This window comes from Gossypium hirsutum, chromosome D04, assembly GCF_007990345.1.
Source record: "Gossypium hirsutum isolate 1008001.06 chromosome D04, Gossypium_hirsutum_v2.1, whole genome shotgun sequence".
NCBI classification, from domain to species: domain Eukaryota; kingdom Viridiplantae; phylum Streptophyta; class Magnoliopsida; order Malvales; family Malvaceae; genus Gossypium; species Gossypium hirsutum.
Window position 1 is genome coordinate 52,161,852 of NC_053440.1, and position 17,274 is coordinate 52,179,125.

Below are 17,274 nucleotides of genomic sequence, written 5' to 3' on the forward strand. Positions count from 1 at the left end.
GGGAGCCCAAACAATCCATGAGGCTTAGTCTCGACCACCAAATCAGCCATGGAGAGAATCTTGCAGCCACTAACCTCCATGGAGAAAATCAAGCAATTCCTCTCCCAAATCAAGAAAAATCGTCCACCCTCTCCCTTGAATCAAGCAAATCGTCCACCTATAAGGAGAAAATCAAGGGTGAGACGCCAAAAATAGTAAAAGGATAAGGGGTGCTCACTAGTATAAATAGGGGCAAGCATTTGAGATCGTTCATGTTGGAACGCTGACACCCCTACGGCGCAGCAGAAAATTAAAACATTCGGCGATCCTAACCATGGATCCATGTGTGAGGAACGAATAGAGGTGAAATAAATGTTTCGAAATTACCGAATCTTTATTCTGAGTGGACAACAACGCGTCAGCAACGAGTAATCTAATCTACTATCAAACCAAGCCGCAACCTATCGTGACTCCGGCCTCTACGTAATTCACCCAGTTGACAATGAACGAAAGGAATCCCCAAAACTGTTTTTGGAAAAACTTTTCTTTGATGGCTGCTAGACCCTAAGCAAAGAAAAAATAAGATTTTTATATCTATTTTTAGGGTTTCTAGAAATTAAATAAATATAACTATGTTTTAAACCGAAAATTATAATTACATTAATTATAATAATGATTTCGATAAACTATATATTTATTTGAATTTATATACTAACAAAATTCATGTTCTCATTATACGTACAATAACCTTGTATATAATGTGTTCGATATTTGATTATCCAATTAAATTAATTCTATAATTAATTTAATTCAAGCGACAACCAAACACAATACCAACTATGTTTTATTCCGTTCATTTCAACTATAGGGTGTGACCCTGTAGGTTCTTGTAACGTTACCAGTAATACTAGAACGATTCCAATGTTACAAACAATGAGTGGCACCTAGCAATGCATCATTGCTACCTAAGTCACAAGAAATCATGATTCGACATAATATTTTTATGATTAACTTTTCATGCAATAATCCTTAAGTCCTTTACCTCTGGATTGGACACAAGTCATGGAATAGTCACACTTGCATAGTCCATTCCATGTTCCTTGATATCTTAAGTAGACTATGATATACAAATAAGTATGACATCTCATATCAACTTATTTGAGCATGGCCATGCATTTCTAGTCTCATTCAATCAAGTGGCCTAAGATATTACTCCCATTATGTAGGAAGGACTTATCCTATATCGATCAACCATATCCCTCTACATAGGTCGTGGTATATCCAACATCAGCCTTTATAGAACAACCACTTACGGTGTACGTTTGACTGTATCAAAATATACAACTCACGATGTTGGGATTACGATGATCTCAAGTCTAAGGATCATATACATATTAATCACTATGAGTAATGTTGTGAAAATTACATAATAATCCAAGAAACATACTCATAACGGGTCAGTACAATATGTTGTTCTCTAACACACATATTCATGCATTGATTTTGACATTCCATATCGATGACAACTCTTTATCATCAATCAACTATATGTTAGTCTTAATGCATTATTGTTGTCCTATCCAACAATAATACTTGACTAAGGACCTTTTAAGAATAATCATATTACTCTCAGGACATTATTATAAAACATTTTATTTATATACACAAAAAAGAAACTGAAATAATAATGGTAATGCCTTATATTAATAAACATGTTAAATCAAGTATGTTATTACAACCATCTCATGATTGATCTTTGGGCATACTCTAACAGTTCATTCATCCATCCGTCAATACATCACATTTTAAGAGAAAACAATATAGAATTGAGAGAGCAATTTAGAGTTATTGAGAGCAGCCAATTTCGGCAACTTGAGAGGATTTGTGCATAGGAGCAAAGGAAAAGAGAGAAGAAGGAGCAACGGAAGCAGTGCCACGGAAAATTACCGGAATTGGCTTACAGTTTCCTTTCTTTTAATCTTTTATTTTGTTCAGTGTTGATTAACATGATTGCAACTTATTCTTTTACTTTCAATTTAATGACGATGACTTAATTTTGTTGATGCTAGAATGATCACAATTCCTTAGCTTATGTTATTAATACTCTGCTGATCATGTTCTGTGCATTGGTTGTTTATTCATTCAAATAATATCATGAACTTGCTTACTCATACATAATTAATGTTGAGAAGTATATGAACTAATTTATTAATTTAAATAAGATGGGAATTAGTGGACACACTATTTGAATGGTGCATGATTGATTACTTAATGATTGATTTAGTAATGATATTTAGCAATATTGTTACCTTGCATAACCCCTGAGTATGATGCTTGCATATGAAACTTTGAAGTTAATTGAACATAGAAATATGCTAAAGAAACTAAAAGGTTAAAAGTAGGACTTCATAACTTATAAATTTTGGGTTAGTAAACCACCAAAATTGTCACGGGTCCGCCGTAACATTCTTTAGCATTGTTTCTAATAATTCTAAGTTAAGGGAAGGCAATTATTCTAGCTCCTTTATGTCATAGTAATTAAATCTCATGATTTGTTGCTTATTATTTTGTGTTAACACATTTATTTGTTTCGCATACTTAGTAATTTTATTTAGGTTAATTAGTTAACTCAATTCACTTTTAATTATTTCTATCATCAACTTGTCAATTGATAATTTTATAAGATTTGCCTTACATATACCGTCTTTATGGAGACGATACTCTTAACTCACTACTTTATTACTTATTGACGATTGTTTACACTTGCATATCATTAGATAATCTCGCAACAATAACCATTGGATGCGATTGAAAGGTGAATGAGACTTTGGGCATATTTATAGGGCAAATACCTTGCTAAACTCCACACTCATTGTTTGTGTAACATTTCTTGAATTTACTTAGAATAGTTATTTTGATTCCGAATTAGTTTTTTTTTTAATTTCTTCAATTAATTTTGAGAAATTAGGAACATAAGTTATGGTGGGATTTAGTCAAACATATGTAAAAGTGAGTAAAAATTTATTTAGGAATAGCACATTTAAATAAGAGAACAAATTCAAAAAAAAATTATTTAAGGTTAATAATTAACATCACATTACACATTTAGACAAAAACTTGTTTAGTTGGTAGCATAATATTACATGTAAAAAATAAAAATCCATTCCCCTAAACTCTAAAGCATTCCATATCGTTTATGTTTATTTTGACTTTTAAAATTATTGATGATTCAACTTCATTTAATCAAATTAGATGCAAACTTTCACAGAAATTTATACCAAGTGTCGAAATGCATCAAGATGATCCATACTACATTTTTACTCTCAGTTATAAATATAAATACGACTTCCCACTTAACTTGTTTCTCTAATTTCATTCATCCTATCCAACACACCAATTGGTCCAATCAACAAATATTAGCATGAAGATGAGTGGCACATCGAGAAAAAGCTAATATAAGCACAAGGTGTTGAATACATAGATGACAAGGTGGATCAGTACCACCTCTAAACAAATACGCCATAACCCATTTCTTTAAACCCTCAATCTCCATCCTTGGTAGCGTCAAGCAGTGGAGCATATAATCATGATTGGTTTTCTAATGTTTACACCCTTAATGAGGATGGTACTTTCTCCGAGCACTAAAAACTTATATCTATAAATTTTAAACCCTAAATTTTTAACTCTACAAATTAAATCACCGTCTAAGTTAATTTTTTTTCATCTGTATTTTTTATATTTTTTATTTATTTTGTGCTAATGTTAATTTTTTTAGGTTTAAGGGTGTAAAAAATCCTCAATCTTTTTTAGAAAACCCAATTAAGTTCTTGCATTTTTTTACAGTAAATTAGATATTTGAACTTTCACAATGTATAAAAAAGGCTCTCAAAATTTTTCAAGAAAAGCAATGTCCCTGCTTTTTTTTTTTTGCACTTGATTGGGTACTTAAACTGTCAAAATACATGAAAAAGACTCAATTTTTTCAAAAAAAGTAATTAAACCATTGTTTTTTTTTTCATTCAATTGCTAAAATGCATCAAAAAGGCCCTTTGACTGTAAACTTTAACAGTTAACCGTTAAAGTTAACTGCCCTTAATTTCTTTTCAGTTAAAGCCACCTTGTGTCACAATCATTATGTCAGATGTGACAAAAAATTATAAAAAATAAAAATCAATAAAAATTATAAAAATTATTAAACTTTAATAAAAAAATATTTAAAATTTACTAAAAATTAGAAAAAAATATAAAAATTGTAAAAAATATAAAAATTGTAAAATTTTATAAAAATCATAAAAAAATTATAAAATCCATAAAAAATGCCCTTTAACCATTAACTTTAACCGTTGACCGTTAAAGTTAACAATCTCCCTTTTTTTCAGTTAAAGTCATCACATGTCGCACCACAATGTGATAGTGGCAAAAAATAATAAAAAAAACAATAAAAATTATAGAAAAAATACAAAATGTTTCTTTTGGTATGATAATTTTTATAATTCTTTTACGAATTTTATATTTCTTTACATTTTTTTATCATTTTCTTACAACTTTATAAAATTGTATATATATTTTTCTATTTTTTTATATATTTTATAATTTTTTATCATTTTTATAAAATTTACAATTTTTATAATTTTTTATGATTTTTATAATCTTTTTCTAATTTTAATAAAATTAAATATTTCTTATATTTTATTTATTAAAATTTAATAATTTTGATAACTTTTATTAATTTTTATTTGTTATCATTTTTTTCCACAAACATGAATCTTCAAGTATAAATGAATCCATAGGTTTTCACATTTCTCATTTGGTCCTCCATAATATGGGTTACTTTAGGTGTTTCACCACAGAATATATTCGAAGTTGACATCCAAAACATTACCTCATACTTACAGCGTATGTAATATGTATCATATAAATTAATAAATAAATTAGCTAAATTTTAACATGTTGATCGGTAATAATTCAGGATATAAAATCGAGAAGGAATTGTATGAAATTGTGATCTCTGTCATTTTTATCTCTTTTCAATAGAAGGATGACAAATTAAATTTTTCCTCCTGATTTTCAGTTTTTTTCTCCTAAAAAAATTTAAATCCAACTAAAAATACAAAAAGTTGAGAATAAAAATTTAATTTGTCATTCTCTCATTAAAAGAAATAAGGATGACGTGAAACCATAGTTTCACAGATTGCGGTGTATTTTACATATAGTAATAATAAGTACTCATAAACTACACATGTAGAAGAAATATACTTCAGGATGGATGAAAACCCAAATGATTACACATCACTAGAAGTATAAATCCTTGTTTTACATATATAATATATAATCAATCAGTAGCTAAAAACTAGTAGATTACTAGATTATATAATTACTGAAAGAACAATTAGTACAGGTTGAAACTCAGCCATGGCAAAGACTCGGTTCTCCATCAATCTTAAAACGTTCTTTGACATTGGAAATAAAGGTGGAAGCCATGGAATCCACGTTTTCGTCTCCAAGACCCCAAGTTTCATTTGCGTAGCCGTTGTGGTCGTAAAAGCTAGGCGACCTAAAGTAAGGCACCGCCTTGTGTTGTTGGTAACCAGTTGGTTGCTTGGACGTTACCATTGGAATCAGCGTGGACGAATAGTTTGCCATGTTCTGGGCGGTGTTCATCGACGGCGAAACCTTTCGGCTTCCTCCGCTACCATGCTTGGCGACGGGTCGAGAGAAAGACTTGGGTAGCAGCTTGCTTTTGAAGAACCCTTTATTCTTTTGAGTGGTGTCCATTGAAAGGGTTGTTTTTATCAAAGGAAAGTAACAAAGGTGAGGAAACAAAGATTGTTTTTGTTTTGGGTTTGGGTTGTTGTTAATGATGGATGGGGAAATTCTAGTGTATATATATAATGTTAAGAAGGATTGTGGTGTGCCTTCTAATGAAGCATCCTAAGAGACCTTAGAATTTATGCGGAATCAAACCTAAAGAAAGAGCTAAAGTGGCTTTTGCTTTCCGGACCACATAGAATCCTCGAGGCCTTTCGGTTCGTACTCTTCCAATTTCTTTTAAACAAATATTATTATTGGAGATCACGGATTTGAGTAGATTTTTTTTAACCGAACGAGCTCAACAATTAATGTTTTGTATTTTACATGCCCATTAAAAGGTAAATATTAATCACGAATTTTAGAACTATTCCATACTTAAAATGAGGATTAAACTATTGATCACTAATATACGTTTGGATTGAATATAATATTTTTATTAAATGAGGTTGATACTTTCTCTATATATTAATATATTTTTACTCACCTAACTCCGAGTAATAGTCACTGTTGTACTAATCTCAGACAAAGTAGGAAATGTAAGATATGGATAATATTCGAGGCTACCATGGGTTTTTTTTATTATATATAATTTGTTCGTTTTATGATTTAAAATTAATTATATAAATAAAATTCTCCTAATAATTATTATTTTAAAATTCAAACTTAATTACAAGAAAATTCTACTTACATTTTTTAAGGGTAAATGATTAAAATAGTTATTTTTCTTTACATTTTAATTACTTATATTATTGCGGTGTAACATTTTAGTCACTGAATTATTAATTGTTGTTAGCGGTACAATGTTAAGTTGACGCGGTACGTTAAATCATCATTTCAAATAAAAATTTTAGGTTAATTTATACAATCGGTCCCTATATTGTTTCATTTTGAGCAATTTAAATTTTTTTCTTTTATGTTCTTTTAACTTTCACTTCTTCTTTATTTTCCATTCTCTTCTGATTCTCTATCTATTTTCCTCCCTTCTCCATTTCTTTTAATGTGTAGTTTTTCTATATTTTCCATTTGTTAAAACTAGTCCCTGTACTTTTATTTTTTTTGAACAATTTAATTTTTTTCGAGTGAGGTAAGCTTGTATACTAGTTTTAACAAATGGAAATCATAGAAAAACTATGTTAAAAGAAATAAAGAAGGAAAGAAAACAAAAGGAGAAGCAGAAGAGAATGAAAAATTAAAAACAAAAGTTAAAAGAACGTAAAAAAAATTGTTCAAAATGAAAAAATATAGAGACCAATTTTAGAATGTAACTTAAAATTTCCGTTTGATATGGTGATTTAACATGCCACGTTAGCTTACCGTTACACCGTTGATGACAATTAATGGTTCAGTGACTAAAATGTTATAACACGATAACATAAGTGACTAAAACGTAACATTTCAAACATAAATAAATAAAATATAACATGAGACAAACAAAAATAACTACTTTGGTAGTTTACCCTTCTTTTAACTATTTAGATATTAGTTTGAAGCGTGTTTAAAGATATGGTCAGCTATGAACTAGGCCTGGACTGCCGTATGTTATATGCTTAATGATTTTATTCTATAGCTCTTCTTTTTTGCTCTTTCTAAAGCAAAGCGTTCATCTTCAAAGAAAATTCTGTTTAACTTCACAGAAATTCCTAAGCCTAATTTGAATGTTAACTTTTTTTTTTCTAAAAGGATAATCTTCTCTTTCATCAAAAATCAGTTTGAACATACCATCATATCTTTGTCAAGCTCGGTGGAATGGTATTCTAAGATCAGAATTTCTTTTCTTCATTTTCTTAAATAATAAAAGATTTTAGTGTCTCATAATTGATTCAGTTGGTACTGTTGTTATTGTAACAATTAAAAAAACATGGGTTCAAACACGTTTAAGTACGGTCTTTTTCTAATTTAAGGGTTGGAAAAGAATCTTAATTAGAAGTATCATCTAAAATTAGGATCAAATAAAAAAAATCAAAAATCGATTAAAACTATGGTATTTAGTTTGAATTTTTATTGTGTTCAATTTGGTTTCGGTTTAAATGTTTCTCAAACGAATTCAATTAAATTTTATTTTCAAATGATAAATTAAAAAAAAAAGGATATTTTATGCCTAAAAATATTGGCCAAAATATGAACTTAAAATTTTGTTCAAATACTCTCATATTTGCAAATGCTAAACCCAAGTCTATTTTAGGCCTACCCATATTATTTAAAAAAAATTAAAACATATATTTATATTATTTTAATTTAATATATTTTAATTTATTAAAATTTTATATATAATTATCTTAACATTTTTTCCTTTTATCTATTTTTTTAAATATTTGCATTGTAGTAGTATTATATATTACTATAGATTTACTTTTTATGTCTTAAAAATTACATAATATATAAAAATAACATAATACAAAATGTTACAAACTTAAAAAAAATGGATCGAGCCTGGATCATATTTTAAATAAGCTTAACATTTTTGCCCAAACCCTCTCAAATTTCGAGTTAGCCTTCAAGTCTAAGCAAATAGTTCGACCCATAAACAGGTTTAGTTTCATGACAAGTGCATGAAAAATGCAGAGCTTTTAGGTTTTTCCGAATCAAACTAAAAGTTTCGAGAATAATTCCTTCCGAATCAAACTAAAAGATTCAAGAATAATTACTTTGAGTGATGTACATGTATATATATTTGAGGACTATAATTTTAAGGAATGGAGAATGATAATTCCTTCGATTGTTGCACATACAATCTCGCTAGTGGATCAAAAGTTCTATGAAGTTTATGATACGGTCCTACTAGCTGGTTTCCCTTGGGGCCATATCTTCCCGACGAAGATTCTCATTTTCTAACATTTGGAGATCCTCTCCATAGGAAAAAGATGTGTTTATGCACATCTATGGGCCCTTTCTACACCAAAATTTTAAAACTTTTAGAATGCCTACTGAGGTCCTCTTCTTCATGCCTTTCTCTGTTGGGAGTATGGTGTCCTTTCTACAAATTCTTCAAGTTATCCCTTCCCCACGGCTTCCTTGATGGCGTCCTTTAAGCAAAGGCAATCAATAGTAGCATGGCCTATATCGTTATGCTATAAGCATTCTTCTGTAGATTTTTTCTTCCAAGGGTCAAATCGCATGGTTGGTGGAGCTCCCAATATTCCTCTATTCCCACTAAAAATTTCTCCTTGTGAGGTATTTACGGGGGTATAGCGGCGAAAAGAAGTGAGCAGTACTCTTTTGAGTGTTTCGGTTGATGATAGTTGCAAGGCGCTCCACCATAACTTCAACTTGTCTCCCTGTGCAAAGCAGTGGTTTGAATTTTCTTCTAAGTCGGTGTTGCATTGTTGCCCCAAGGGGAACCCAACCAATTTTCTCATATCTTTACGTGAGAACCGACTTTTGGAAGTTTACATATTATACATACAAATAATTATATTTATCTAATATAAAAATAAACCGATGTATTTATTTATTTAAATGTATACAATTGAATCCAGATTAAAATTTTATATATACATTTGAACCACAATCAAAATTTTATTTGTATAATTATACAAAATTGAACATGATAATTTATAAATAAACTTTTTGTCTCTCCACCTATAATTCACCTATTAAATATATTTTTTATAAATATATTTTTAATTTAAGTTTTTTCTTTCATCCACATTATAAGCGTGGCATCATTTACATACATATATATATATATATATATATATATATATTAAAAAGGTAAAATAAAGATTATACAAGGGAATTTGAGATTAATTAGAAACTTGAACATGAGACTATTATCACTTACGAGTGTGATGACGAGCCAACACTTGCCTTATGTTGTATTAAAAAAGATAATTTGCGTGTTCATATTATATTAAACCAATTGGATGGCGAAGGAAATAAAAAGGTAGAATATTATTTTTTAAGTTTTTAAAAATAAAAATAAATTCTTATCTCTTGAGTCAAATAATAAGGAATTCAATATATCTTAAATAAGGTATTGAGTTGGAGTCTTATGAATAAAAAAGAAACAATGCTAGAAGAGCTTTGTCTTCTTCTCAGAGTTTAATCTAGTTCTATTTTAAATTTAGTCGAAGGTTAATATGACTAAAAATACCCATGGCAACATTTTTCATCTCTTTGAAAGAATTTACTATCATGTCTTCATATGCTTTCTGCCCTGTACTGCTTATTTTTGGTGGTGGTGGTATACAAAGATTCTCTTGTTTCTTTGTTTATTTTGGATTAGGTAAAAAATGATTCATTGAAAAAAGGAGGTGTTTTTGCTGTAGATAAAACGGAGGAAAGTGCATAGGATGGAGAGGCAAAAAGGAAAGGAAAAATACGAAAACGCCGTTGCCGGGGATCGAACCCGGGTCGCCCGCGTGACAGGCGGGAATACTCACCACTATACTACAACGACTTCGATGTCATAATTTCGAAATTATATTATTTGTTATAAATTAATTTAGATTGTCAGAAAATATAAATCAAAGTTTAGATCGCCGTTGCCCGGGATCGAACCCGGTCACCCGCGTGACAGGCGGGGATACACACCACCATACTACAAAAACTTGGCCGTCCAAATTTTGAAATAAATTAATTTAGAATGTAAAAAGTTTAAATCGGAGAATAGTTGGGACAGCAGGAAAATGTTGATTTTATTGCAGATTGATTAATGTCATGCATTTGACAATGGACACATATAAGTAACTTCTGAATTTATTAGGGTGGAAGATGAATTGAGTTTGAATGAGTCTATAGGTTTAGGGTATCTATCGGGGTTTATGGTGCTTAATAATTTTAAAATTGTGTTTGTGTTTATTTATTTAAAATTATGTATATTTGTGTTAGTTGATTTAAATTAAATGAATGTGTTTACGGATAATGTTTATAAATCATAGACAAACAAAAAAACACAAATAAATTTAGGGTTAATATTTGGTATACTGACAATATACTCTTTTTTTTATTTTATTTCACAGGCAGCCTTAAAATTTTGACAAGTGTCTCCTTGTTTTATGTATTTATTTTTTTAACATTTTATTATACCCTTATAAGATATTTGTCAACCTCTTAACTCTGATTATAGGGTTTAAAAACTTCATTGGTAATATATCAAATAATTTCTTATTTATTAATATATAATAATCAAACATTAAACAAATCTTAAATGAGCTTTAAATAATTTATTAACCACATTCTAAAATAAATTTATTTATAAACATAAATAAGGTAAATAATTTTTGTTCATGTTCACTTCATTTAATAAATCAACCTTAAGAATCATCTTTTAAGAAAGTAATAAAATCATTAAAATGACATTTTTATCTTTTTTATTATTTTATATGAAATTTTTAAATAAAAAAAATTAAAAATCAGTACTTACAAAAATAAAACAAATATCTAAAGGTAAATTCCAGCATAATAATAATTTATACACGAGCACTTTGCCATTTCACTTATGATTTAATTTTCAATAACTTTTTTTATAAATTTATTTTTATGTAAAAATTTTCTTTGGTGTCATATAATCTAATTATATATAAAAGGGTAAAATAGAAATTATACAAGGGAAGTTGGTGTTAACTAAAATTCTAAACGTAAGTCGATTACTACTCTCATACTACTTTATGCAGATAATTTGTGTACTCATATTATATTAAATAAATTAGATAGTCGATTGAGTTTTAATTCGATTGGTATGGGTGTTGATGTCAATACAGGAGGACGTGAATTTGAATGCGATGAACTGCATATTACTCCTATTTACAGGTTGTGAGGAGACTATAAGTAATTAAAAAATAAATAATTGAATTGGCTGGGAAATTAAAAAGTGGAATCTTGTTTGTATGTTCTTACAATCAAAAAATAAATAAATCTTGTGAAGAGACTAAATATTGCATAATGAGATTATTCAAAAAATAAATAAAATAAATAATTGAATTCGCTAGGAAATTAAAAAGTGGAATCTTGTTTGTACGTTCTTACAATCAAAAGTTATTATAATGAACTATTTAGCCTTTCAATTTTATAAAAAAGTTATTTTGATATTTTTTTTTAAATTTTTTACTTTTTTTTTAATTCTTAAATTTGTGTTTTTTTTATCAAATCACCTAAAAATTAGATGAAAAAATTAATGTTTTTTAACTTTACTAATGACATACAAGTAGATTGTCACATGAATGATACATCAACATTTAATTAATTTTTTTAAATTAAAAAATTTAAAAAATTTAAAAAATTTTAAAAATTTTAAAAAAATTATTAAAAATATAAGAAAAATACCTTTTAGTATTTTTAAAATTTCAAAAAATTTATTAAATATTGACATGTCATCAAAGTTAACTTTTCTATCCATTTTGAGGTGATTTGATAAAAATTACAAGTTTAAGGGCTAAGACGAAAAATTAAATAAAGGGTTAAAATGATCTCTTTTTTTTTAAATTTTATAAAATTGTAGGGTAAAAAAATGTCATTATGCAAAATCAAAATGAAGCATTAACTATCGAGTTGAATGATAAAAAGTTTGATCTCACCCACGTGACAGGCGGGAATACTTACCACTATATCTTTAATGTTAGTACTGCAAAATTTTATTCTTAACAGAAGATCAGTTTAAATAAGGCTCCGACCAGCAGTTTTCGAGTAAATGGATCTCTATTTATATTTGTTTGCTTATTTTAAATTTGTTCATATTCGATTTATGTTTGTTAATAATTTCAAATTTACGTATATTTGTGTGTATTGATTTAAATTAAATGAACATGTTCCCGAATAATATTTATGAAAAAGAAGCAAAAAACAATAAATAAACATATATCTTAATTTTCAAATATAAATATAAATAATATAAGCACACAAACAATAAAAAAATATTAATAAATAATAATAAAATAAGCAAATCTCAAAATGAACATAAACAAGCTTGTTCATAAACATAAATGAATTAAACAATCTTTGTTCATGAACCTTAAAATTTTATTCATGAAAAAAACTGAAGAAAATAAATCTTAACCAAAAGAATCCATTCCTCCCAAGTAATAATGATAATAACAAACAAAAGCCATCCTATAGATCAAACTGATATCAACATTGCAATGGATGCATTAGATCAGAGGTCTCACAAATGGAAAAGAAAGGTTGATTTAATGCGGATTACGACCGTATAAGTTTACAGCTTGACCTAAATGATAGTATATCAAAATTGTTTAAATAATTTTTTATATGAATGAAGAGTCTACACTAAAAACAAACTACTAAAGTTGGGATGAATTATAAATACCATGTTACAACCAGCAGCAGCAGCCATGCTTGACCTCTTTAAAATTATACAAGCATTACTTAACCTTCAAGCTTCTAATACGGTGTGGAAAGACTACAGATTCCCGTTGGCGGTTGTATCAATGAAAATTGCATTGTTGCAAGAGAGGGTGAGAGTAATCGACGTATTTCTCCCACAGTGGCTTGTATTTCTCTATCCCGATTTTCAACCACGGCTTTGAATTTCCATTGAAGTGTAGAACAGCTCCTTTCTCTATTAACTGGGGATCGACATTTGTATAGCCTAGCCCCAGTACATGCCATGAGGGATCCAATGCCTCTGTTAATCCATAGAATGTCAGCAGTCCAGGTGGCAGTGTCCCAAGTTTCCACAATGTCCGGTCCACATTCCGTTCTTGCCAATAGTGATAGATGCCAGTCACATTCCTCTTCCTCCACTCGACTAAATCGAAAACATTCATCCCAAATGCCCACCCACATGCATCAGGGTCAAAATGTGCTCTTATAAGAGGGTGAGAGTAATTTAGGTACTTGTGATATCGGTGAAATGTCTCCATGCATGTCTCAACCGCTCCATTAACATTTCCATTCAAATCAATGGAGAATAGACCAGACAGATCCTTCTGAACCACGATGTCATCATCGAGAAATACCACCTTCTTTAGTGCAGGATAAACTTCAGGGATATAAAACCTCAAATGATTAAGCATCGACAGGTACTTGGGATTTCTGAACTTGATTGGGGTCCGGCCATCATCATTATGGCCAGAAAAATAGTAACTCTGAGTCTCGGAATCTTGCAACTGCTTAAGAACCGGAACATAAGAAGCATTCAACCACTTGAAGTCCTCAAACTTCTGAACCTCAACAGTCACTCCCCGAAAACTGTTCACAGTGAACCAGGCCTTCATCGCAGCATAGTTTATTTCATCAGTTACAAGATGAAAGACAATCTTATCTGGATTTTTGGAATTTAAAGCTGTCGAGTTAACCACGACGGAACTTGCAAGGATGTTATCAGAGAAGATACAGAAATGATACATACTGTTGTCTTTAAGTTTCGCATCCATTTGCTTTCTTTCCCTGTGTTTCTTCTGTAAATTAGGGTTTCCAAGCCATTCAGTTGTCAACCTAACACCGAGACAATATAGACTTTTGGGGACTTCTTCGGCAGCTATTTGTCCATACTTTGAACTTTTCTCATTCGCTGAACTCATCTGTTCTTCAAGCGTTTGGATTTTAGCTCTCAATCTCATGAGCATTGTAGCACTGTCATAATGGAGCTGCTGAGCTTGGTAGAGCAAAAGTGCCATATCACGAATTGCGGTCTCTGATTCTCCAACTGTCAATGGAGTTCGCCTAGTTGCAGCATTTGACAGAAGAGCCTGTGAGTTACGGATTTGAGCACTTAGCTCCCAAGCAAATTGGAGATTGTTGCTTTCTTTTGCTATCACAACAAAAGCCTTTGCAAGAGAAATTTGATCAGTAAGTTGTCTGGTGACAGAGTTGGAGCTCAACATTTCATCAGTGACGGTTACACCTTCCATAATTCTGTCACGCCGATAAGGTTTCTGCAAATATGCAACACAAACACATAATTTGAGAATTTAACATAGATAAAAGTTTTACTCATAATAAGCCAGACTATGAATGGAAGTAGTAGTGCCACTAGAGAACAGAAGCATCCTAACAATCTTATCTAGTCCTATGATTTGAGACAATAAATGTCCGTTCAGAATGTTAGACAAAGTACTCCAACCATTCCGTGGTTTAAAAACCATTTTCTTAATTTCTTCTGGTAAGTTTTAAGTATCAACACAACATGTGCAGAAAAGAAAAGAACAGATACCATTAAACAAGTAGAGCTTATATTACTAGGTGGCGACAACAAGAAGAAGAGAGAGAACAAACAAATGATTTTGATGTTTTCCACTAAAAAATCAAAGGAATTACCAAATGCAATGCAAAGCTGAGATCCCTTGAAACATCGGTTTACAACAGTAGACAAAAGTGCAAGAGCACGTTGGAAACTAGGTGCTTATGGTACAATCCATCTATGATTCAGAATTTATCAGCTGAAATTGAGTTTAACGATAGCAGATAAATGAAACATGGTTTATAGGACCATCACTTGGAAGGGATTTGGTAAGAGCATAAATATTATTATATATAAAAAAATTTAGCATCATTATGCAACTTGGCATATCCAGCATTAAACTATCTCATCTCGAATGGCCTATCCTCAAAAACATTGTCATTGCATGATAAGCGGTAACAACTTACTTTTCTAAGGGATCAAAACTACCTTTAAATTGTTGCTTTAAATCAACATGGATTCCAGAGTTCTACTTTCATAAAAAACCATACTTCTTGAAAGTAAATACATTCCGAGGCTCGTGAGCATTTCCTCTTTACTTCTATATCCTGATGGCCTATACCACAAAGCAAATAGTACCATGACAGAAAGCACAGCATTGCTTTTGGTTATCCAACTTTTCTCTTTCTCTAATTAAAGATCAATCATTCCCCTAAAAGTAATGATGTACAGTTCTTAAACTCCTCTTACTATCCTATGGCTTCAAAAGATACATAAAGCCATTAATGTTCACTGGGGCTAAAGAGTAATACTTTTTTGCTACAGAAGTATGATCTTAATATGCTGACTTAGCTGCTATAGAAATGATTTACTGCATATGATTAACATGTATGAAACAAGCCATACATCACCACAGAGATGAGGTGATCAAAATCTCCAAGCTATTGTTGAAAAGAAAATGATACCTGACCATTATATGACTCCCTTTGTTTAAAACACTCATTCACTGCTCAAGGCATATTTCCTAGAACAAATAAGCATATATCACCACATCATAAGATCAACCCTACAATACATATCAACTTCTTTTGAGTCTGAAGTTGTCTTCCAACTTCCTTACAGGCTCGATTACTCGGTCCTTACAGAGGGACCAAAGTTGCAGCAAACTCTCTTCGGTTCAGGTTTGTACTTCCTAAAGTTTGTCTTAAAACAGTTCAAAATGATCTGTTATAGCAAATAAATGACAATTGGCATGCCAAACAAACCCCTTTTTTTTCTTTTTTTCCTTTTTGGCTAGAACTAACAGCAGCATAATCAAAACCATTTTAGATATCAAAGAAAACGACATTTTAGCTAAACAAAATCCCAAACAAAGAACAAACTAATAACACAACTCTTTCAGACAAAAAATGTCCCAACAAAACAGTTAGAACTATAAATCAAACAGTTAGTATATAAATCTCTGAAAGTTGAGACATACCCCAGATCTTAGAGCAAACAAAAAAAACAGATCAAGCAAATTCATTTCCTAAATTCACCTCAATCAATTAATTTAGCCATAACCCAAAGTAGAAACATGTTCAAATATGTCCAGAAATTACAACAACAAAAAAACAGATGAGAAATTTTCGATCTTGGTAACTAGTGAAAAAAAAAGGAAAGAAAGAAAAAAGAAAGGGTAGATTTACCCTAGAAATAGTGGGTTTTGATTCAATCTGACCCTCTCTGCTCAAAACCACGATGAGAACCAAAACCAAAATTCCGCACACTGTCCACCACACCACATTGGGAAACCTCTTCCTCACTGGTCTCCTAAAATCTAGTCCTCTCCGCCTCATCTTTCAAAACCTCCACAGCTCCCGTATGGTTCTCCTGGGACAATTAACACTAGTTCCCCTACAAATTAACTTTAGATCTAACTAAGGTTAAGGGATCGTATTAACTAAAAGAACATAACAAATCAAAATAGGAAATGAAAGGGAAAGAGCTGTGGGTTTTTCCTTTTACGTGGATTTAAGTGAAGCGAAGAGTTTCCTTTTTGTTGTTGTTGGGCAGTGAAGGATGGGATCGTATTTAGCAATTGGTGGTGGTGTTGTTGATGTTAAAAGACTGTTTTTTTGTGTTGTGTCGTGTAATAAAGTGAATGCCGTTGCTAAATTTGGGTATTATTGCTCACGATCTGATTATTTGATTGTTTTACATACATTTCTTAAGAGTGTTTATATTTCACTCAAATTGATAGACTTGCACTAAATGCATAAAAAAGGATGATTATTTCTATGGTTATTAATTAAGAAACTATGGATTTTTTTAACAAAAAATATAAATAAAAGTTTAAAAATATATATGGTTATATGTTTTTTTTTAAATGAATAGTGATAAGTTGTTATTATCGCTTTTAATAATCA

General features: G+C 30.3%; 1 protein-coding gene and 1 non-coding gene across 3 annotated transcripts; both read right to left on the reverse strand.

Moving 5' to 3' along the window:
• Window positions 1-10,117: 10,117 nt before the first annotated feature.
• On the reverse strand, window positions 10,118-10,189 carry TRNAD-GUC (transfer RNA aspartic acid (anticodon GUC)). Its single transcript has one exon. It is a non-coding gene; the product is annotated as a tRNA-Asp (tRNA).
• A 2,651-nt stretch (window positions 10,190-12,840) lies between these two features.
• On the reverse strand, window positions 12,841-17,098 carry LOC107898096 (probable galacturonosyltransferase 10). 2 transcript variants are annotated; one of them, XM_016823642.2, is made up of 2 exons: window positions 16,555-17,098; window positions 12,841-14,621 (listed from the first exon to the last, which is right to left on the reverse strand). In XM_016823642.2, the coding sequence occupies exons 1-2, from the start codon at window positions 16,702-16,704 to the stop codon at window positions 13,170-13,172; spliced, it is 1,602 nt and encodes a 533-aa protein (XP_016679131.2). In that variant the 5' UTR covers window positions 16,705-17,098; the 3' UTR covers window positions 12,841-13,169. The 2 variants fall into 2 exon arrangements, with proteins under 2 accessions (XP_016679131.2, XP_040946780.1); XM_041090846.1 differs by lacking the exon at window positions 16,555-17,098 and adding an exon at window positions 15,004-16,518.
• Window positions 17,099-17,274: the final 176 nt, after the last annotated feature.